General features: G+C 42.2%; 1 protein-coding gene across 7 annotated transcripts in view; it reads left to right on the forward strand.

Annotated features, from left to right (window-relative positions):
* The window catches only part of FHL1 (four and a half LIM domains 1), a 58,196-nt gene extending 35,798 nt beyond the window's left edge, over positions 1-22,398 (forward strand). For 3 of the 7 annotated variants that reach the window (XM_011382408.2, XM_011382406.2, XM_011382405.2), the window contains 6 exons: positions 17,558-17,739; positions 18,097-18,271; positions 18,897-19,066; positions 19,534-19,720; positions 20,305-20,504; positions 20,887-22,398. In XM_011382408.2, coding sequence (XP_011380710.1) covers positions 17,584-17,739; positions 18,097-18,271; positions 18,897-19,066; positions 19,534-19,720; positions 20,305-20,504; positions 20,887-20,970 — 972 coding nt within the window. In that variant the 5' untranslated portion in view covers positions 17,558-17,583 and the 3' untranslated portion in view covers positions 20,971-22,398. Of the gene's footprint in view, positions 1-9,999; positions 10,080-17,557; positions 17,740-18,096; positions 18,272-18,896; positions 19,067-19,533; positions 19,721-20,304; positions 20,505-20,886 lie in introns of those variants that run through there. The other 4 variants (XM_023524558.1, XM_023524559.1, XM_011382409.2 and 1 more) reach the window with 4 other exon arrangements.
* Positions 22,399-22,604: the final 206 nt, after the last annotated feature.

Consider the following 22,604-nt stretch of genomic DNA (forward strand, 5'->3'; position numbering starts at 1 on the left):
CAGTGGAATGCTATGTACATGTTACTAAAGGAGAAACTTTTAATGTACTAACATGGAAAATTCTCTAAAATATATTAAATAGAAAAAGGCAAGGTATTGAAGAGTATGTATAGTTTATCACCATTATGTTTTTTAAAAAGGAAAAAGAACAATATATATAGTTAGCTATTTTTCATATGCCCAGCATCTCTGGAGATGTTAGACACCAGTATCATTAGTTACTGATGGAGAGGAGGAAGTGGATGTCTGGGCACAGGCAGGGGAGGAAGACTTTTCACTATATACCCTCTCGTACCTTTTCAAAAATACATATTTAAGAAATAAATCCACACACCAAAAGAATGTTCACAGCAGCATTATTAATAATGGTGAAAAAGTAGAAACAACTCACGTACATTAACTGATGAATGAATCAACAGAGTGTGGTATATTATACAATGGAATGTTATTTAGCTGTAAAAAGGAATGAAGTGCTGAGTACCTACAACATGCTAAGTCAACCAGTTACAAAAGGTCACAGCTTTTATGATTCCATTTATATGTAATGTCTAGAATAGGCAAATCCATAGAGATAGAAAGTAGATTAGTAGTTGCCAGGGGCTGGGGGGAGGGGATAGGGAGTGACTGCTGAGAGGTCCAGGGTTTCTTTTTTGGTGATGAAAATGTTCTAGAATTAGACAGGGATGATGGTTGCACAACTTTATGAAAACTATTGAAGTGTACACTTTAAAAGATGAATTTTATGGTACCTAAATTGTATCTCAATAAATAAAAACAACTCGGTGAAGTCATGAACATGAACACTTTAAGAATCACCGTGAACATATAAAACGATGAACAACTTTCTTAAGTTTCCACCTAATATTTCCACTGTAAAAATATTTTGCATAGTATCACTGATGGTGCCAGAAGACTTCATATCCTATAGCTCCTTTCACTAACATTCAGTGATCTTTTCATTTTACAGAGGAATATTGTTAACCCAAATGAAGCCCTGATTGATAGGATTTTAGACCAAAAAAAAAAAGGAGTTTGAATTATATGGGATTGAGATGTGGCTGCAGGCTTTCCCCAGACCCTGCCACTAGGAGAGAAGCCTATGGGAGTTTTTGAAGGAGCCTCAAAGAGTCCTTTGGATGACTCTGGCATTTCTTTCCCCACGACTGATCCCAGAGCTGCCCCTTTCTCTATCCTGCCTCCCTGGGCCAGTGATCTGCCCTTAATCTCTTTCCTGTGTTCTCCTGGGTGGAGCTGAGTCTTCAGGGTTTAAGGAGCCTTTCCTGATAAGGTATTAGCTTTGGGGCTCTGGGGTGAGAGATAGGTGGACCTGACAATACAACTTCTCTTCCCATAGTCACTAACTGTTCATAGGTCGTTGTGGATTGTTGTCCATCAGGACAGTTGCCATCATAGCATGTGGCCTGTCCATGGGTTGGCTGAGTACCAGTCTTCTGTCAGTCTTCCCAACTCCAGGTACTTTAACTTGAATTCATCTTGGGGTGGGCATGATCACAGTGTGTCTTTGGTTAGGAGTGGGGTACACGGTACATATTTCAGTTTGCCACCCCTGAGACCTTTAGGCATTCCTGTGCTCACTGAAGCTAGGTCTTCCAGCAAGCAACCTTACCTCACCTGAGCTGCTGAGTCCTTTAAGTGACTTCATAATACAAGGTCTTTAAGATCCATGTCCTTAGCATTCATTCAGAATTAACTCACATAATGTAAAACTAACCTGTGTTCTCGCTGGAACCACTATTCTGATGGCATAGGTAGCTTGTTTTTGTTATTGATCATCAAAGGCCAACTTAAGATCAGAGGCATGAACTACACAGGTGGCCTGCCTCATTAATTAGTCACATCACAGCAAGCCCTTTTTCATCGTGTTAGAGTCTAATCCATTGGGCTCATTGGGCCCTTACTTGGTAGGAAGGATATAGAGAAGAGCCTTCCTCACCCTAAGACTGAGCAGGTGACCTAGATCTAGCAGGTCTTTTCTTCGCACTAGAGGATCAAGAGAGCAGTGTTTTGTTTTCTCTAGGTCTCCGTCATCTGTTCCTAAACCCTCCTTATCCATGTGGGGTTATATAGCTCTCTCCTCTGGGCTGTCCCGCTGCCAGAGGTCGATTCCTCTGAGTTCCCAGGACTTTTAGAATTGCTCTCTGGTGCCCCAAGCATTCTCAGGCCCATAATCCTGACAGCTGGTCTCTTAGCCAAGATCCTGAGCTCTTATCTCTTTTCCACATATCCCCTGTGAACTGCTAAACTTGATAAATTCCTCTTTTGCAGGAATCTGCTACTTGAGACATCCATATTTTTAGAATGTAATTGAATAAATAATATTTTGTGCTCACTGTGTGCTAGCCACTGTTCTAAATGTTGCAAATGTTTACCATTTTATTTTTCTGAACAACCCTATTCACATAGGTGTTATTGAATCCCCGTTTTATAGGTAAGCAAATCGAGTCACGGAGAAGTTGAACTTGTTTCCACACAACCAATAAATGGTGGAGGCAGGATTCAATTCTAGACATTCTGGCTCCAGAGCCCATGCCCTTAGCCACTACACTGTATTCTCTTGAAACTTGATAAAATAGATATACACATATTAAACTCAGGGCAAATTCCATATTATTTGTCTTAAAACAATGTTAGTGGTTCAGACGGTCTCATATAAAATTAAGACTACAATTCCTTTCATGGAAATCTTCAAAAATAGCTGTGATTCAGTCTAAACCACTTTATTTGAATTCCATTGGATGCAATAATCACCATTACTCTTTATTTAGTTTTCCATACCTTCAACAATCTGGTCTTATTTACACTAGGTACGTATTTATGTATTTGTTCTCTTTGAGTATCACACTGCTTGAAAATGAACAAGAAGGGTTGGGATTTGAGGTAAATGTGATGTAATAATTTCAAGTGCATGACCTTTGGTGGCTTCTGCCACTTTAGCTGCATACTGTTTGCTGATCTTCGTATTACTGTTGTTTTGTTTATGTACTCGCTGCCTGGCATGACAAACATACTGCTTGACTTCAAGAGCTTTGACACCACTCACTCGTGTTCCTTGATTGTCCTCTTTTTTCGGCAGACCTTCTGCTATTCCATCAACCTGGTCCTTATCTCTCTTGGCTCTGTATAAACTGCAGCTTCCCGGTTATCTCAGCTGAAGTTTATGGGCTCCTTGACCCGACTCTTGCTATATAGCATGAGAGAATCTACAAAGTGTTCATCAATAGATCATAATCATACAGCTGTCCCTTAAGTCTTGAAGTCTGTGACCCATACACCTAGCCTCTGCTGATGATTATCAGAAATCAAGGGACCATGAACCCCATTTATCATAAAATGTATTCTCAGATTTTACATTGTCATCAATAAAGAGCCCTTGCTGGAAGCAGCTTGATATGGTGCTAGGAAGAGCACTTTGGGAGTCTGGACACTCAGGTTCTAGACCTGGAGCTGCTGTTAATGCAGGGAAGCAAGTCATCTTCACTCTCTGGGCCTTAGTTTCCTCATCTGTAAAATGAAGTGGTTGGACTAGATGGTATCTAAGGTGTTTCCAACTCTATAATTATGAAGATGGAAGCACCCACAGACCCCATCCATTATACTCTGTCCAGACTGTCAGAGAAAATAAGCTACCCTTTGGGGCAGTGACCTCATGTCAGGCCACACACAAGATCACCCTGGCCTTTACTTTGGTCTTGCTGCTGAGTTTTCACATAATAGTGCCTGTCCTTGCAAACAGAATACCTCTTTCCATGGAAAGTTATTCATATTTGTTCTCAGTCATGAATCACTGTGGCAGCCACCCTCCTGGGTCCTCCTTGTGAATATCTGCTTCAAATCCAGATTGAGACACTGCTCAGGTAGACATACAGTGGCCCTTGGGGAAACTTAGCAGATGGGGGAACCGAGTGAGGCTTTTATCTTAGGTGCTTTCAATCCTCTAGAAATCTGATTGCCCCTTCTATCAACCCTACTACCTAACAAAATCTAGACTTGCTGGGTGGCACCCCGATCACTGCTTGATCTCTTTCCTCCTGTGCTTCCACTCCCAGTTCTGTGCATCATGACCAAGACCCACAGAACAATCATGAGTGTTTCCAACCTTTACCCTGAAATCCGGGCCTATCCCCTGTTGGGGAGTTGAAAACACCAATGCATAAAAAGGTAACGTGTTAATTACTGTCATTTGGTAAATGAAGACAGTTTATGTTATTAGTTGAGATCTCACACCAGGAAGCAGGGCTCATAAAGTATTGTGATAACACCTTTGGTCGAGGCAGTTGATCTCCAATAGCAGTTTTAAGAATGAAGAAGTAGAAGTTTATTTGATTTGCTTGTTTTTTTTTCCTGTTATGGATATTAATCAGCTGGGTAAATTAGAGACGAGGGTCATGGCATGTTTAGCCCTCAAGCATCTATCACAGGTTTGAAATGTCCATAACAGGTGGCCTTGGTGAATGCCAGGACTTAGCATGATTGAAAGGGTGTTTTGAGTCATGGCACATGGCAACATGGAAATAAAACAGATATGTCTCAAGTAGGTGGTAGAAATAGACTGGAAGAGAATTTTAACACCTAAAATATGACAAAGATTTATCCCTACCGGCTTCTCAGTTTCATGATACATTCATTTTCCTTTGATCTGAGAGTCTGTACTTCTATTATATATTTCCTTCTGAAACTGCTGTTTTCTTCTATCATTTTTTCTCTGTATTTTCTCTTTTAAGTGACACTTCAATTTTTTTTAACCTGAAATCATCATAGTGGATTGCTTTGAAAGTCATTTGTTCATCGTTGTCCTGATGTTAATTTCTGATTAAGGGCCCATAAAAATATATAGAGGATGTAGCTGGGATAGTTCATACTTCTTGGTGAGAGTCTCTTAGCAGTATAGGAAGGGGCCAACTTTGGGGACTAGAGAATTTAAAACTGTTATGAATCATGGAATGACATTTCCAAAAATGAAATGGCAGAGGCTATGGCATATGTTTAAATTCCTAATCTCTGTTGAATATTACAAGGAAAGCTTTATAAGCCCTGGTTAATTGTGAAATGAACAAGTCCACTGGAGTGAATTAGCATTTTTCAAGGTGCTTTGCTATTTACGGGGTCCTGTGTTTCATGTATCTTACCTCATTTGTAACAGGTCTTTCCCTTTGCTCTGAAACTGAGAGACCCTTTAGGGAGGAAGAATTCCAGTTTTGCTTTCCTTTGGATCTTGCATGATGAAATTGCCCCTCAGGTGGTTCAGGGGGCCAGGCTCCCTTGTCTTATTCTTTGATGAGTGCACCCTGAATTGTGACATTTAAGCAGTGACTTTGCAAGATTTGACTTGTCGGTAAGAAAAAATACTCTTCTCACCCTAAAGATTGACAGGAACCTGAGATGGCTGAAGCTGTACTGGCCTTTTTCTGGCGAGAACTCATAGGACAAGAAATACTCGGGAGAGCTCAGCACCGAATCCCATCATATCATAGTGCATGACTGGATACCTTAAGCTCGCAATTGGAGTCACTCAGTAAAATTGTTGGCAGAGGAACTAGTAGCCCAACAAAGTTATATTGAGAAAAAACTTGCTGTGTATTAATTTATTGGTAGTAGGCATGAGGAGAAGAATAATGTAAAAAAAAAAAATGAAGATCAAACCACTGATAAATCCACAGAATCCATTCCAGATTCTTGTAAGCCTCTTGCCTCTGGCCATGACTAATGGCCAGTGGTTGTTTGAATAAGTTTTCAGCCATTTGGAAATTTCTTCAGTAAAAGAAAAATATAGTAAAGGGAGAAGGATGACCACAAGCCAAGCTGTGAACGAGGAACTCCTGAGATGTGGGCCAACTAGGTCACTGAATTTGCTGTGTTTGACTCTTAGGTTGCACCACTTTGAACTTTGGAAGTTTGATCCTCCCAGTGGTGGTTCTGAGGTAGAGAGTCTGAGATTATGATGCGGGGTGAGAATCTCCACAAGTGTGATTCCATCATAACCTCACTGTTAGCCCCATTTCTCTCTTGACAATTTGGATCCCATTGGGTTAGTCATTGACATCTCCGAAGAACCTCATTATAAAGCCCCAAATAAAGTGCTAATCTTCCCCAACCCAGCCCTGCCTCCCAAATTCCCCATTATGTCCCTATCACTAAGAATCACCACATCAGAGGGATTGCCAGCTCCTTCCCCTCCGATTCATCTAACCAGTCCTTTCAGTCCTGCCCTACAGTGTCCCTTATATCTCCTTTCTTTTCTGTGTGCACTGCCATTGCTCTCATTCATTCATTCCACACACACACACACACACACACACACACACACACACACACACACACACTTATGTCTCATCTGGACAACCACAGTACGCTTCTAGACTCTTTCTGCCTCCAGACTCCCTTCTCCAAGATCCATTCTTATCACTGCTTGCATTACCATGATCTCACCCTTCCCTCACACCAATTACAGAAAGACTCCCCATACTCTGGGTTTCCCTGCCTTCCTAGCTTGATGTGCCACCACTTTCATATCCTATGCTCCTGCCCACACTGGGCTGCATCCTGCTTCTGGAGCAGACCATGTGTTCTCCTCACACCTTTGCTCACACTGCCTTTTCATGGAATTCCCTCTCCTCATGTGAAAGTCTTCCCCATTCTTCAGGGACCAAATATTATCACATTCATCAGATCTTGTCTGATCCCCCCAAACCTGATACAGCCACTGCCTGTGATAAATCTATACCACTTTATATTAGCCATTTGTATATTGATCTTAGTATACTTGGAAGGAAGGACTATAGTATATTTTGAGCAGCAAAATATACTATACCTCATAGTAGGACATCTGTTCAATAAGTATGCATCTTATAAAATGAATGAATGGGGTGGTATCATCTACAGGTGGGGCCCAAGGGTAGGTTAAAATGTAACTGCTGATTCCACATATAAGTGATATCATGTGATTTTTAACTTTTTCTGTCTGGCTTATTTCACTTAGCATGATAAACCTAAAAGCAACAAATGATCAGGACAAACAAACAGAGACTCCTGGACATGGGCAATAGACTAATGGTTACCAGAAGGTAGGAGGAAGGAGGGAGGGGGAGATAGATGGGGTAAAAGCGGTCAAATAATGTGATATCAGAAAGAAATCTATGGGAGGTGAACACACGATGTAAATATATATATGCCTTACTGTTAATGTATACAGCTGAAACTTAATGGATTTCATTAACCAATGTTACCATAAAAATAAATAAATTTAATTTAAAAACATAGAACCCAAATAACAGTAAGAAATAAAAAAAAAAATGTAACCGTTGAGTAGTTGGAAGACAAGCATGTGTAGATAACCTCTGAAGTAAATGGCTTTTAGAGGATCACATACAAGAGAGAGCTTAAGACTTTTGATGCCTAACACTGGCTGGAAAAATCATCCTGATGTATGCTGGAGTGTGAAAAACTAAAAGGTCTGAAATGTGGCCTTCAGACACTAATATACACCAGTCAGCTCCACCAACAGTATATAAAGGCATTTTGTAAACACTGCAGTGATTATTAAGGATATTATTAACATTGTACTGTTAATGCATAATGAAGTTGGTTTAAATGCTAATGAACCAGTGATTGTTCAGGTGTGTGCTAAATAACCATCAAGATTTCTGAACCACTGATCCAAGACAGGGCAAAATTAGCAGCTATTCTTACTGAAAAACTGGTTTTCACCTCACAAAAGGGCCTTTTCTGTTTTGGTTTTGTGAAATTGGTAGTATTGTGATTTGAGGACATGGATGTGGGGACAAATGTCAGAGCAGGCAGTGGTCACACTTCATGAAGTTTTCAGGAAGGCATCGTTAACCTGGTTGAAGTACTTTGCTGATGAAATAGATGCTGTCGTTGTATGGCTAAGCTCCCAGTGCCTTGTCGTAGTTGATGAATTAATGGTCAGGAAGTAATTCTCTTCTTCTTGTGCTTTTCTCTTGTGTTTCAGGCAAAATAGATTTATGTTTATTTGCTAACTTCTTAAGGCTGTCAGTCCATCTTCTATTGTTTGTTTTCAAAATGATCAGATGACTAATGGAACTACTACACTTGCTAAAAGAATACAGCTCCTGATACATGGCTTGAAACTAGAATTGACTTCCTAGAGGAAAGCACGTGGCACTCCAAGCTTATTGTTCACAGCACTATAAGAGGGGCATTTAAAAATACCTCGGCTCTATCTAAAAATATACCTCACTAAAATCTAAAATTTAAGGTTCAGAAAGGTTCATCATCAAATAAAACAAGAACATTTCCTTGGGGGGGAAAAGTTTAAGTTTATTTTAGGAGTGTGGTATTGCTCAGATTGGCCAGTCTCTCTGCCATAATTGTAATCAGGCTGGATAAGAAAGGCTAGAGAGGCATGGAGGAGAGCACAGTGTCACTTCCCTTCTTTTCCCAAGCTTTTTTTTTTTTTTTTAACATTATCGTGTAATAAATTTGTCCGTAACATCCTGGCTTTTACTGTTATTTTCCAGCTAACTAGGAGTTACTGACAACTTCAGCTGTCTTTAGAATAACTTTTCACTAAATTCTTAGAAAATAAGAATTGTGAAACTCATTCATTCGTTTATCCATGAAGCATATTTTGCTTCCCTGCAATACGCTGGGAATAGGAAGACGAATAAAACATATGCCCAGCCCTCAGCCTGGTAGGAGAGAGGTGTGAATAGGGCTGAAACCAGTGACATGCACTAGACGAGACAATGTCTTTAAGGTAGTGAGCCCAGGGTCTGTCCCAGAGTGAAGGTTGACTGCCTTCTTTGCAGTTCGGTGGCCAAAGCCACTTTTAGGGTTCCAGGTGGAACTGTGTTTTGCTTCTGTGTGAAGCTTAACACTTTTTGCTTTTTTTAATTCATTTTTTTTAACAAATAGTTATTGTGGGGAACAAATTGTGGAAGAGGGTAGTGAGCTCGGGGGCAGGGAACATGGTTGCAGTATTAAATAGGATGGTCAAAGAAGACGTGATTGGAAAAGTGACTTGCAGCAAAGCCTTGAAGGAAGTAGAAGAACAACCATGAGAGGCTCAGTGCTGAGGGAATCGGTGTTGGGACCCTAAGGTGGGGCATGTCTCCAGGGTGCATGGGACAACACAGAGGCCGATGAGGTTGGAGTTGAAGGGAAGAGGCCAGAGAAGGAACAGAGCAGGAGTCATGGGGGTACTTACAGGCTATCCTGAGGACCTTGGCTTTTCCTAGAGCTTGTTCCTAATGGCCAGCCTCCAGCCATTGGATGGCCTTTTGAGCTACTACAGTATGATAGGTTGCCATCTTCATTTTCATCCATATTTTTACTTTTATTGTCCTTGACAGTGAAAATCAAAAGCAAGAGATTTTGTTTGTGAAACAAAGCCTCTTCTTTGTGTACATAGTGGGTATACACATGTATGTCTGTCCTGTCCTACTCTGTCTGACACTGGGGAGATATGTGGCTAGAATTGTTCTTTTCAATATTTCTGCTGATCTGTGGTACAAATCAAGGAGGACGTAGATAATACCCTTGATATTTATATTCATAGTGTCTAATCCCTTTTAATTATAGTGGTAATATAAGTCTATTGTTATAGTTACTTTATTGTTAATAGCATAAAAATGAGTTTTTTGCAGGGCAAATGCAAGCTCTTTTAGGCATATAAAGTGGATTAACAAGGATGGCTCAGCGTTAAGCTATGCCAGAGCTGAGTCCAAATTTTATTCCAGTACAAGGATGACTTTCTATGTGGCCTCTCTGGCTCTGGAGCTAATTTGGATGCTGAGTAGCGCCACAGGTATTTATATGTAGTGTTTGGTATTTTTACTGGGTCCTATTCTTCTCCCTTGGATCACCTAAAATGGTTAAGAATTTTCTAGTGGGATTAAGGTTGTGATCTCTGGGGAGGGGTGGGCCATCTGCTCTCGGTTATTTTTGTGTTAGCTGCTTCCCCTTAAATGTATGTTCACAAATGAGCCACAGCCTTCTCAGGTGGGGTTGAGGGAGGACTGGTCTAGGTGCTGCTCCTGAACTTGATCTCTGAACCATGGCTTCCCATAGACACTCAGGTAAAAGTTTCATATTCTTTATCTTCTCTTGAGCACAAGTTTGTTAGGGCAGTGAATCCATCGTACTTTTTGATGAAATGATTTTAGTCTTGTCTGAATAGTAAATAAGACATAGCTGGTCTCTGTTCTATCCTTCTAATGCTGTTTCAAAGATAAAAGGTTATTCTTATTCAAGTAAAATTAGCAGTTTGAGTGGCTTATTTTTAAAAAAAAAATTATTATGGAAACTCTCAAATTTGCACACAAAAAGAGAGAATGATGTAATAAATCTCTGTCTATCACATAGTTTCAATAATTATATAAATATTTTATTTGTATATTTTTCGGGACATCTTATGAAACTATAAGAGATTATGTGAGGAAAGAAGAGTTTTCTTGGTTAGAAATTTTTTTATTATTTGTAAGATACAAATAATCTTGACAGTGCTTTAAGTTGAATTCAAGGTGTTTAGAAAAGGTCAATTGAATATGGAACTGGAAGGAAGAATATGTATAACTAAATCCGTAATGACTTAGCACATATCTTCCCTTTTTCTAAACAGTCTTTTCAGTCTTCCTGAAGAAACAGCTAGGATCCTTTTGATATGGCACTTAGGTTATTAATTGTTCTTATCAGAAAAAGGGGCAAAAGTTTTGAACCTCTAGACCATCCTTACCAGGAGAGTCTTCCTCTTGTTTTGTATCCTGCTATTAAGGAAGCCCTTTGGCCATGAACAAGACACCACAGAATAGGGGTCAAAGGGCTAAAGGATGGCCAGTCTCCTCAGAAAGCCTGGTTCTCTCAACTCAGCCTTCTATCTGTCTCTCCTCCAAAGCCAGGAATGTCACTGTTGCTCTGGTGCCTTCTGCCTAAGTAACAGTCCTTTTCTCAGAAACCAAGCACTTTGTCCTGTCCCCAGCTTTCAGATTAAGGGACAAAGTAATTATTAGTGGCAGTCTTTTGGGAAAAAAAATATTTTTGAAATTTGTAATTGCCTGCCAATATTTAAACAATGGAAACACTTTCGGAAATGTCTCCTTCGGTATTTTAAAACAAATATGCTGCAATGGAATTCCCTGCTTTAATGAATCAATATGCAATGTCTCCCTTACTCTGAAGTGTTCAAAAACTTTCTGTTTTTCCCCCCACCACCCAGGAGCCATTTTATAAACATAGTACCACATGCCTGAGATTGTGGTATTAGCCAACATACACATTCTCAGGGTGTAGGCAAACTATTCAGCTGTACCAGTTGTTCCAGTGAGCCTTGAATGCATATTAACTGGTAGAATAAGTCTCCATTTTATTTACTAATTAAGTGGCAGAATAAGCAAATAGCAGATTTAAAAGGTGACATAATTACAGCGCACCGACCTTGGGTTTTCAATTACACCAAATCCTGATGTTATTCTTGCTTATATAAATCTGGAGGCTATAACTGTGACTAAATTAGACAAATTAACTGTCATCTTTTAGATGAGTTTTTTAAATCAGAGACTATTGTTTTGTATTGCATTAGGTTCATAGATACATAAGAGCAGATGAAAGTCCTCAGAAAGAAAATTCTTACATTACCATGAAATGGGCTTTGTATGGACAGAATTAGATCAGAATCCATTTTTAGTGACCATCCACATACTGAGAGGACATTTCAAGGACAAGAATTTATACTTTTGTTACTGAATAATTACAGTCGGCAAAATTATGTATATTCAAATCCTTTACCCTTTGGCCTTTTGAGTTGAAGATCACGTGGGGGTGCCATATTATACAGCCATTAATTCTCTCTACCAGCCATTACCCAGTGGATAACACACCCCCAGCGGTCTGTTTTCAGGGTGGGGACGAAAAAATGAAATGGTGGGGTGAGAGAGAGTAATCAAACTGGATTGGCTTCTTAAAATAACTGAAAAATGGAAGCCAGAATATTTGGTCAAGGGTGAAGCTGAACGTTTTGTACTTTTAATGACTACCAAACAACCGCCTACTACTTCACCACAACTAAAGAAACTAAAAACACATGTTCTATTACTGCCAGGTTGAAAGCACTTTTTTTTCTATATGGAAGATAGAATGTGCTGCACATAATATGTACAACATTAAGAAAACCTTCGACTATGGACGGAATAGCACTAGAATAGAATCTGGCTGAGTGCAAGTTCAATGGCACATAATTTTTTGTTTAATAATCTATTCAACCCTCATGATACCAGGTATAATCTAAACTGTTATCTGTCTATCAGTGGTCCACAAGAGATTTATATTGTGTGGATATGTTTATATCGTGGATATAAAAACAAGGGCTTCCCCCGCCAAATGCAGCATACAAGTGTAGTTGCAAATAACATTGAATCATTCTGTACACATTCTGTTTTTAAGGGAAAGAACACTTTCTGATTTTCTATGAAATTCTATGAAAGACTACTTTTCAGCTGTGATTCATGAATTCCGTCTCATTCCAGCTATTTAGGTATTTATTCCCAAATGTCTGACGATACCTCCAGGTGTGTGAGCATGTCTGCTACACAAGCGTCCTATTCATCGGCTAAGGCTCCATTCCATTTGTTGAATGTTCCATTTGTTGTATATTGCAGGAAAGCAATATACCCTTTCTTTAGAAGCCAATATTTATACACAGAGTGACTAAAATACTGGTATGTTGGACTTAGCAATTAACAGACCAGAAATAACCTGATTTTTTTTTTCCTTCTGGGTTGCTGTTCATTGTTTATACTGTACATTATACCATTTCGGGAAAGCACATAGCTAGAAAAATGCTACCTAGTCATAATACTCACTTTTTCCTTAAATATTCTTATTTTGAGCCACTCAGGCATGAGGGGAAAAATAGCAAGAAGTATGTGAGAAAATACACATAAAAACACAAGCAAGATTATTACATACAAATTGAATCTTCTCTAATGAGAGGTTTATAGTAGAAAAAAAGGTTGCAATGTTATATTACTTGTATATGTGCACGGTTAAATCAAAAACCAAAACCTTTTATTGAGATTTTGAGGTTTATGTAGGCACCTCGTAGCATGTTGGATGTCGTTCAGGAATTTTCTGAAAGAGGAAGCTTGTTTATTAAGTGAAGAGTGATGTGTGTTTGAAGCAGGCATAGCAAGAAAATCACCCTACCATCTTGGAGTAAATATTTAAAATTGGATCGCCCAGTCACATTTGCAACTCCGTCTAACCTAATAAGTCTATACAGGATTGTCGGTTAGATGTCAGCACCTTAACATCACAGGAGCTGCCTCCTGCTTTTCTAAAACAGAAATCTTTGCTATAAAATGCTTTTAATAAAAAAAGAGGTTTTAGAAGCTTAATAGTGGTGATTTATCTCCATCTGTCAATCAACAGGCACATGCTGTGTGACTCGTGTGCACAAGGCCCTGGATTAGGTCCCAGGGGCTCCTAGTGTATTGGCAGACTTTTCTGTGATAGAGAAACCTCTTTACTATGTATGGGTGAGGGCCACACTGTGAGGTTAAAATTAGTCAAAGAGCTCCTCTAGAGCAAACATGGCCTGGAAAGCTATGGGCAGGAAGGAAGCGGCACTGTAATAGTATGTATCCAAGTTTCATTTAATGATCGATGACATGTCCTTTCCCAGAGAACAGCAATAGGTCAAGACAAACAGATCTGGAAGTTTTGGAAGGTTAAAGGCTTTGGATTTCATGTATCTAGAAATTGCTAAGGGGATAAAAATTATTCCCTAAGAGATAAACACCTAAGTATACGTCATTCAGTAAGATTAAAGAGAGCCCCAAAGAAGAGGTAAATGCCCTCTTCATTTTTCTCTATTCTCTTACTTCCAACAAAGGGAAAGGAAGGAAAATACAAAGCTTTTTGTTTCCTCTTGAAGTCAGAGATTAACTATGGCTCATTTCGGTGGAGCCCATAAATCAGGGTATTTGCTATATTTTTGGAACCTTTCAACATTGTCATTTATAAGCTGTTCTCTTAGAGTTGTTAACCTCTTTGAAAATAAGCAGTAACAATATTTTGCTCTTGTACACATCGTCCATATTTTATGCAAATTTTTGACATGGTAACTATCTTGTCAGCGGGAATGTATTACTGCAGCTTCCTCCTAAGTACATTGTGTGGTGATTTGGAAGAGTTTCGGACCAAATAATCATAAGGTTAGAAAAACACGAGGTAAGCTAATTCAGGTTGCCCAGAGTTCCACTTAATTGGATTTATTGCAAGAGTACTAAAGTTCATGAATTTGCCGTCGACATTGTTAACATGCTCTAAGTATTTCCATCCTGTTTACTTATTAGGCAATAAAGTCTGCATTCCTAGAAGTGCCTATTTTATCTTGACAAGTGTTTCTACGCATGAGAAAGGCTTTCAGTTCATGGTGGAAATCAGTTCTAAAAGGATATGCCCTTTGAAATCTGTCTCTCCATCTGGACACAGGCTCTTTGGGTTTAAGTGTACAGTGGTGGGAAATATAAGATAACCCTGGATTTTTCACACTGCAGAAAGGAAAAATAATAATGCCTGGAGTTAGGACCCCAAAACTCCAAGAGGCGGGACTTTCCTTAATGGTGCCATTAACTTGGAGTAGATTCATTTAATTTTCCTTTTGCTTGGTTTAAGACCCTGTGCTATAGGAATGATAAAGTGGTGAGCAACTTCATTGACTGACTCCATGTTCAACACACTCTGGTTCTTCCATGTTCATTGGTGAGCCATGGATTATTTCATCATCTGGATGCCTAGAAACTCTGAGGGAGTCGTGTTCTAGAACTATGAAAGTAACCAATGAAGAACTTGGCTTTGGTAAAATAACGGTTTGAAAGTATATATTTTAAAGTGGTAAAGACGTGGCAGGTAAGATCTCTCTGGTACTGTGAACCAAAACCTCTGAAAACCTCTAAATAGAATTCATTTGTTTTCCAGTGGTTTCTTTTTTTGTGTGACACTAATATCTGTATTTTTACTGTAAAACTGGGACTCAGAAATAACATGAGATAAGATTCTCCTTAGCTGGGACTCCAAACGGTACTTTAATATAGAAATATTTGGAATCATTTCTTCTTTGAAAGACACCAAAAGAGAGTGATATTAAAATGAGTAGAGTTCAAAGGTTTTTTTTTTTTTTTTCTAAATAGAGACTTTGGTATGGTCCAAGAAGATAATCTCTGAAGGGCTAAACCAGCTAAGGTTACTAGCCACACAGGAAGCCAGTGCTGTTTAATCTTATCGCTTCTGATTTCCTACCAAATGGCATTTAGGAGTCACTGATAATTTCCTGGCATTTATTATTACTGGAGATTTATTTGGTTCCTCTACTCAACTCTTAATAAGAAAGCAAATCTTTGTCGAATGCACAATTTCAATATGGAAAAGCTAATAAGACAAGGATTTTATGTGACATGTGAAAGACCAACAAGAAAGAATTAAGGAGAGTGATTTTCAACATGCTATCACTGTGACAGACACTTTTCTATACGCACAGAGGCTAAAGGCAGTTTAAAAGCTGCCTTATGTAAACAGTGCATAGTTCAAGGAGATGGACCCTGGTTTCACCAGGTCTCTACTTTTCATTTCTAACACAATTATGTAGGGGAAGGAACATTCTGCTTTCCTTTTGGGGTGAAAGTGCCACTAAGAACCATTCTCTGGTTGCAGTAAATCTCCGAACTGTGACATGATGTCTCAAGCAATTGTCTTTGTCCAAGAATGCCACTTATTTGCTTCAGTCATCAGTTCTATGGAGATGAGGGGCTCTGTCTGTGTGCCAGCATGAGTAGGAGCTGGGCTGGCCCAGAACATGATGTTTGTCAGTGGTCCGATTCTGTCTGGGGGCTGGCTTCAGAAAGTGACCAAATTCTGACTGACAGTTCACCAGCCTTCACTGAGGCGTGGTCTGAGGCACAGGGTGTGGTTTCCTTAGCTCATACTCTGCTATTTGGTTGCCTATGGCAACAGGATCCAAACAACTTGGACATGTGTTTGTGTATATATATAAAAAAAAAAAAAACACTGGGAATGAGACCCAAAGTGAGAGTTGGGGCCACTCAGTTAGTGGAAGAGCTGCGGTAAGTATTGGGCAATTAACTGCTCTTTGCTTCTCCCTCATTCTTTTTCTCTAAATTACGCTGGGAATGTCTGCTAGCACAATAACCATGTTTGTGGGTAGTTGGAGAAAATAGTGTCCATTCTCGTGTTTCCTGCACAAATTAAATAATTGCTTTCGATTTGGCCATGTAAGTTTCTTTTTCAGGGACAGAGGAACAAGTTAGTGTATGTTTAAAGAAGCTGAGAGTTAATAGCTATTCACATTTGGTACCTTTTGGGTAGCAGGTTTAACAGAGTGCCTTAGCAATGCTTGTGATTGCAGGCAGATGGTCTAGGGTCAGGGATGGGTGGGGGAGGGAGACAAGGGGGATTGTTCATATGAAGGCAATGGAAGGGGTTCTTGGGCTTAACATTTCTTGAAAGTCATCCTCCCCAGATTTTACTCTAAAATCGCAATTTTTAAAACAGCAAATGTCCTAAGTAGTAACACTTCATTGATTTTATCTATCCTCATTTTCTTGAACGAAGGGGGATTTGATTTTGGGGAGTCACGAAACTGCACATCCCTGCGACAAGTAATTCATAGTTGCAAAATTTGCTAGTACTGATTGAGAATGCCACTTTTATAAATCCTCTCTTGTTTGATTGCTCAGGTCTAAAAAGTCAGTAAACTATCTTGGACAAAATTTCTTAGGATCATTCAGGGATTAAAAAGTGTTCTGCCATATTTAAAGTAAATGCAGACATTTTAAACAGATTAATATGGATTGCTTGTATGTCTGGCATAGTCTAGAGTCAGCAGTACATTTTTCTTCAGGCAAAGTGAATTTTACAAACAGGAAACAGAGACTCCAGAGGATGCTATTCCCCCACAAAACAAGTTACGAAGAATGATCTGGAAGCTGGCAGGGACATTTCTGGCTCACTACGTAGAACACAGCCCTTAAAGCAGAAGGTCTGGGTACCTCCCTCCCGCAAGCTGGCCGAGCCAGCTAGCGTGTCGCCGGGCTGAGCATCTCTCTTCTGAGCAGCTACTGCATGCAGACTGTGCCCAAAGCTGTGTGTCCCTTTGTATAAAACAACTCCTTCTCTCTTGCCTGCTCCATCACACTCTTGCACTGTTCACATCACTGCTCAGATTCACCACAAAGCCCAGGGGCCCTGTCTGGCCAACACAAGCTCTGATTTACTTGTCCTCATCAGTGTCCTATGAAGCAGCACAGTGGGATATGCCAAGAGGGGTGTCTCCCAAGTTCCCAGGGACTCACTAGCCATTGGCCTTCTGGCTCCTGGGAAGCTACTGTCAGGGGTTCTTTCTTCCCAGGAGTCATAGTGAAGTATCTGTTACCTTGGCGCCTGCAGCCCCAGCACGACCTCGAGCAGCTGTCCGGGGGAGCCTCTGCGGCAAAGCACGCTGGCCTTTCCATTGGTCATTTGTTCTGCCCGCTTGCCCCCACAGGTCCTTCCAGGTACAAGGTGGGCACCATGGCCGAGAAATTTGACTGCCACTACTGCAGGGATCCCCTGCAGGGGAAGAAGTACGTGGAAAAGGATGGCCACCACTGCTGCCTGAAGTGCTTTGACAAGTTCTGCGCCAACACCTGTGTCGACTGCCGCAAGCCTATCGGTGCGGACTCCAAGGTAACTGGTCTGCACATGGGGACAGGACAGGGTGGCTTTCCTGCAGCTGAGACAACAAAAGCTCGCCTTCTGCTGAGTTCTCATCACTGTGGCCTCCCGTGTGGAAGGCAAGGCAGGCGGCTGTCTATGTGGGGCTTGGACTGGCTGGCGCCGAGGCCCATGCCAGCTCTTTTGGTCGTACTCTTGTTTCAGGAGCTTTGAGTCTTCCATCCTCACCTCAGTGTCCCTGACGTTACAAGAACATTCATCTTGGTGTATCCCCGGGGTGTTAAGGGTGATGTCATCTCAGTAGTTGGCCCCTGCTCACCCCCCGCCCTGTCACTCACAGCAGCCCGTACCCTTCTGCTTGGTTTCCAGGAGGTGCACTATAAGAATCGCTACTGGCATGACACCTGCTTCCGCTGTGCCAAGTGCCTTCACCCCTTGGCCAGTGAGACCTTTGTGGCCAAGGACAACAAGATCCTGTGCAACAAGTGCACCACACGGGAGGACTCCCTCAAGTGCAAGGGCTGCTTCAAGCAAATCGTGGCAGGTACTGCCCACACTCACCCCCCTGGGGCGGCCAGGGAGGAGGCCTGAGAGCAGAGATGGTGGCGGGGGGAGGGGTTGCTTGTGAAAATGGGGCTAATGCTACTGTGAGCTGCTCTTAGCTTTTAGCATATATATGCACGCATATATATACATGTATACATGCGTACACATATATGCTCGCACACACGCACACACTCGGAAACTAAAGACCACTGGAGAGAACTGTCTGTGGCAACAGAAGGAAGTGAAAAGTATGTAGCACTTTCTCATTTGGGAATAGTAAGTCATTGAAGCATGCTTCCTCCTTAGGGTCTAACTCTGGGTCAGCCAGTCCCCTAGGTTATCTCTAAGTCCACAAAGGGCATGGGAGTGGGAGTGGGGACTCAGGCATGTACTCCTCAAACACTACAGCAGGGGTCCCCTCCCCAACAGATCTGGGTTGGCACACCCACAAGTAGGCCACTGTCGAGAACCCCTCACAAGTAGGTTCATCAGAAGCATGGGGCCAGTAACTGCAGGGCCTGCATTCCCTCACCTCTGGAGGGCCCAGGGTGGGAGCCGAGTGGATGCAGACCCTGCAGAATACACTCAGTGGGGCTATCCAATTGTTTCTCCCCACCCCACAGGAGATCAGAACGTGGAGTACAAGGGGACCGTCTGGCACAAAGACTGCTTCACCTGCAGCAACTGCAAGCAAGTCATCGGGACTGGAAGCTTCTTCCCTAAGGGGGAAGACTTCTACTGCGCAACTTGCCACGAGGCCAAATTTGCCAAGCATTGCGTGAAGTGCAACAAGGTATGTTGTCAAGAGAGTTCTGTGTGGACTGTTGTTTCTAGAAGCGTTTGACAGTTGGCAGAGCACTTGCACACACACTATCCCATTCCATCCCCACGACAGCCCTGTGACGTGGGAATTATTATGCTCATTTTACAGATGAGGAGACTGTGGTAGGAAGAAAGCAGTGCCTGAGCCAAATCAGGCTGTCTGACGGCACTCACCCCGGAGGCGTGGGCGGCCCTGGCTCTCCAGGCCAGCCTCTGTCACCTAGTGACTATGTAACCTTGCCTAGGGGCTCGCCTTCTCTAAGCCTCAGTGTCTCCATCTGTAACTCGGGGATAATAATAGCACCTGCCTCCCATGGCCGTTGTGGCGATTAAATGAGATACTGTAGACCAAAGCGCCCAGCACAGTGCCTGGCACGTAGTAGGCATTCAACAAAATGGTTGTTGAATCTGAATCCGGTGCTACACTCCCTGGTCTAGGCCATCACATCTGGAGGAATCACTTACCAGGATCAGCCCTGGCATGCCGAGTGCTTTGTGTGTGTTACCTGCTCTAAGAAGCTGGCTGGGCAGCGTTTCACCGCTGTGGAGGACCAGTATTACTGCGTGGATTGCTACAAGAACTTTGTGGCCAAGAAGTGTGCTGGATGCAAGAACCCCATCACTGGTAGGCTAAAGAGTCCTTGCTAAGTAAGCCAGGCTAGGTTTTGCGCATGGTAACCATCTCTCATTTTCCTGTGTCGTCGGTTTCATCCACAAAGACCCCAAAGAATACCCTGTCCCCTTGCCATTGTGGTCCCAAAGCTTCCCAAATAGTTTGGATTCTCCCCCAGGCCAGGTTAGCTTTTGCAATACAGAACACTTCCTGACTGCTGCTGACTAACGATGCTGTGCTGCGGATTTCACGAGCCTGAGACCTGTGGCCACGGGCAGGCACTGCGTGCGTGCGCGTGATTATGGGGGTAGGGGTGGGGGAGGTGGAGAGTGGGGAGGGAGGGAGAAGATGTAAGAGGGAAGGGAGGGGAGGGGAGGCTGGAGAGCCATAGGATGGGATCATAACACCCTTAGCGGAAGGCTAGCTTAGAGGTGCCTGTGGGCTGCTTATATTGCGATCAGGAGCCAAGCTAATCACTTCATTCATCATCTCGCGGCCGCGATCCACGTGCCCTGGGCCCTTTCCCTGCCTCCACTGTTCCCATCTCCCCGGGGAGCCTTGAAATGTACATTTGAGAAGACTTTTGCCATCCTCAGGGAAAAGGACTGTGTCAAGAGTGAGCCACCCAGTCTCTAAAGCTAGGAAGCCCCCAGTGTGCCACGGGAAACGCTTGCCTCTCACCCTGTTTCCCAGCGCCAACCTCCGGGGCAGGCATCCGGGTGGAGAGAGGACTTGTCCCTCGTGGGTGGTGGTTCTTTATAGAAAAAATCGAAGCTTAGCAGCTCCTCGAGGCCCGGTAAGTGCACACCCCGCGAACAGCTCAAGTTTGCCTCCTGGTGGCCAATTTGATGCCATGGCCCTGACCTAAATCACAGAGACTGGTTATGCTGGGAGGTCGGTGCGCGTCAAAGGGCAACCGCGGTAGCATGGGAATGTGGGTTTTTTAAATCAGGGAAGGCCTTGGCTGAGCTCCGGCATCTTCTCAGGTCCTTGAGAGCCATAGCAGGGTTGCGGCAGCGTGGCGTGGGGGACAGTGCACGATGGAGAGGGTTGGCCTGGGAGTTGGGCAGATGCTGCCCCGGCGTGCTTGTTGGCTTTATGAACTGGCAAGGCGGTGGCGTGTTTCTCACCTGTATTCACTCAGCTGCCTCTTTTGTTCTCTTTTGTGTTTTCCACAGGGTTTGGTAAAGGCTCCAGTGTGGTGGCCTATGAAGGACAATCCTGGCACGACTACTGCTTCCACTGCAAAAAATGCTCCATGAACCTGGCCAACAAGCGCTTTGTTTTCCATCAGGAGCAAGTGTATTGCCCTGACTGTGCCAAAAAGCTGTAAAGTGACAGGGGCTCCTGTCCTGTAAAATGGAATTGAGTCTTGTTTTTTGTGTCCTCGCCCTCTGCCCTGCACCACCTATAGGGAAAGAGCGGCCTTTCACCTCCTCAAAGTTGCTCCTTCTGTCTTTTCTCCCATTTTACAGTATTACTCAAATAAGGGCACACAGTGATATTAGGATTTAGCAAAAAAGCAGCTCTGCAGCAAAGTTAATTTTATGATGGCTACAGTTAAAAAACACTTAGATTGACTCTTCTGCATGTTTATCATAGAGCAGAAAAGTGCTAACCATTTAGCCGCTTAGTGATGTAAGCAAGAAGCCTAAGAGATAAAGCCCCCACTGAGATGCCCTTCATGGCTCAGCTGGGAGCCACCGTGTCATCACACGACACACAAGAGTTGAAGCGGCTGCTCCAACTCACTGCTCACCCTGTTCTGTGAGCAGAAAGAGAACTTAGCAAAATGCATGGTTTAACTTCCTCATCAGAACCTTCCTTCTGTTCTTTTGTGCTTTTGAATGAGTAATACAAATTTCCAGAAAATTAACATTTGAACTTAGCTGTGATTCTAAACTGACCTTTCCCCCATACTAATGTTTGAGTTCCACATGCGGCGTGTTTTCTGAAAGTTCCCACTTTCAAACGTGGAACATGCAGGTGATTCGGAGAGTGTAGGCAGATCTGAGAAAATGAGCCTGTTTCAGAGGATCGTCATCACAGCAAATACTTCTGGAAGCTTAACAAAACTAACCCAGCCGTCCTTTTTTAAAAAAATAATATTTTTGTTTTAATTAATAGCAACATAGTTTATGGGTTTGGAGACTTGCATGAAAACATTTTAGCCCCCTCAAACGTTCCTGCAGTTTTGAAATCATCTTACAGACATAACCATAAAACTCTAGAGGGGTAGCTGAGCAGGCACCAGGACTGTCATTGACATGGATGTGACATTTCCAAACAGTGACAAGTTGAACCCCTTGTAACATAGTAGTTGTCTGCTCTTTGTCCATGTGTTAAAGAGGTCCACCGAGTTCCTTCTCTTGTGGTTCTTAGGACTATTCCTCAAGAGCTTATCTGGATCTCTAGGGGGAGTGGGGAGGCCACCATCCTCAAAGGCAGAACCGGGTTTCCATGTAGTGCTTACCTGAGATGCAGGATCACCTACTTAACTGTATTCTATCTACATTGTTATATTACACAGTAGAATGAGATATCAAAAGTGAACATGTAATGACAGTACATATTAACATTCTCGTAGCAGTGGTTAGAGAAACTGATGCCTCATTTCTACATTTTGTCATTAGCTATTATCATCTGATGTTTCAGTGTATTCTTACAGAAATAAAGCAGCATATAAATAACCTGCCTCCTGTCTTTTAATTCTGCCTGGTGGAATGCTATACGGTGATAAGTGCTACTGACCCAGAAACATGAATGACTTGTTTTCTTTCAAGGACATACTCAGTTGATTGTGATTGTATGGAACACAGGAATTAACACACAAGACAAAACAAACAAACCTATAACAGCACTTGGATCCAATAAAAACAACCTGTTCTGACCTAAA

Source organism: Pteropus vampyrus, unplaced genomic scaffold, assembly GCF_000151845.1.
Source record: "Pteropus vampyrus isolate Shadow unplaced genomic scaffold, Pvam_2.0 Scaffold472, whole genome shotgun sequence".
Lineage (NCBI taxonomy): Eukaryota > Metazoa > Chordata > Mammalia > Chiroptera > Pteropodidae > Pteropus > Pteropus vampyrus.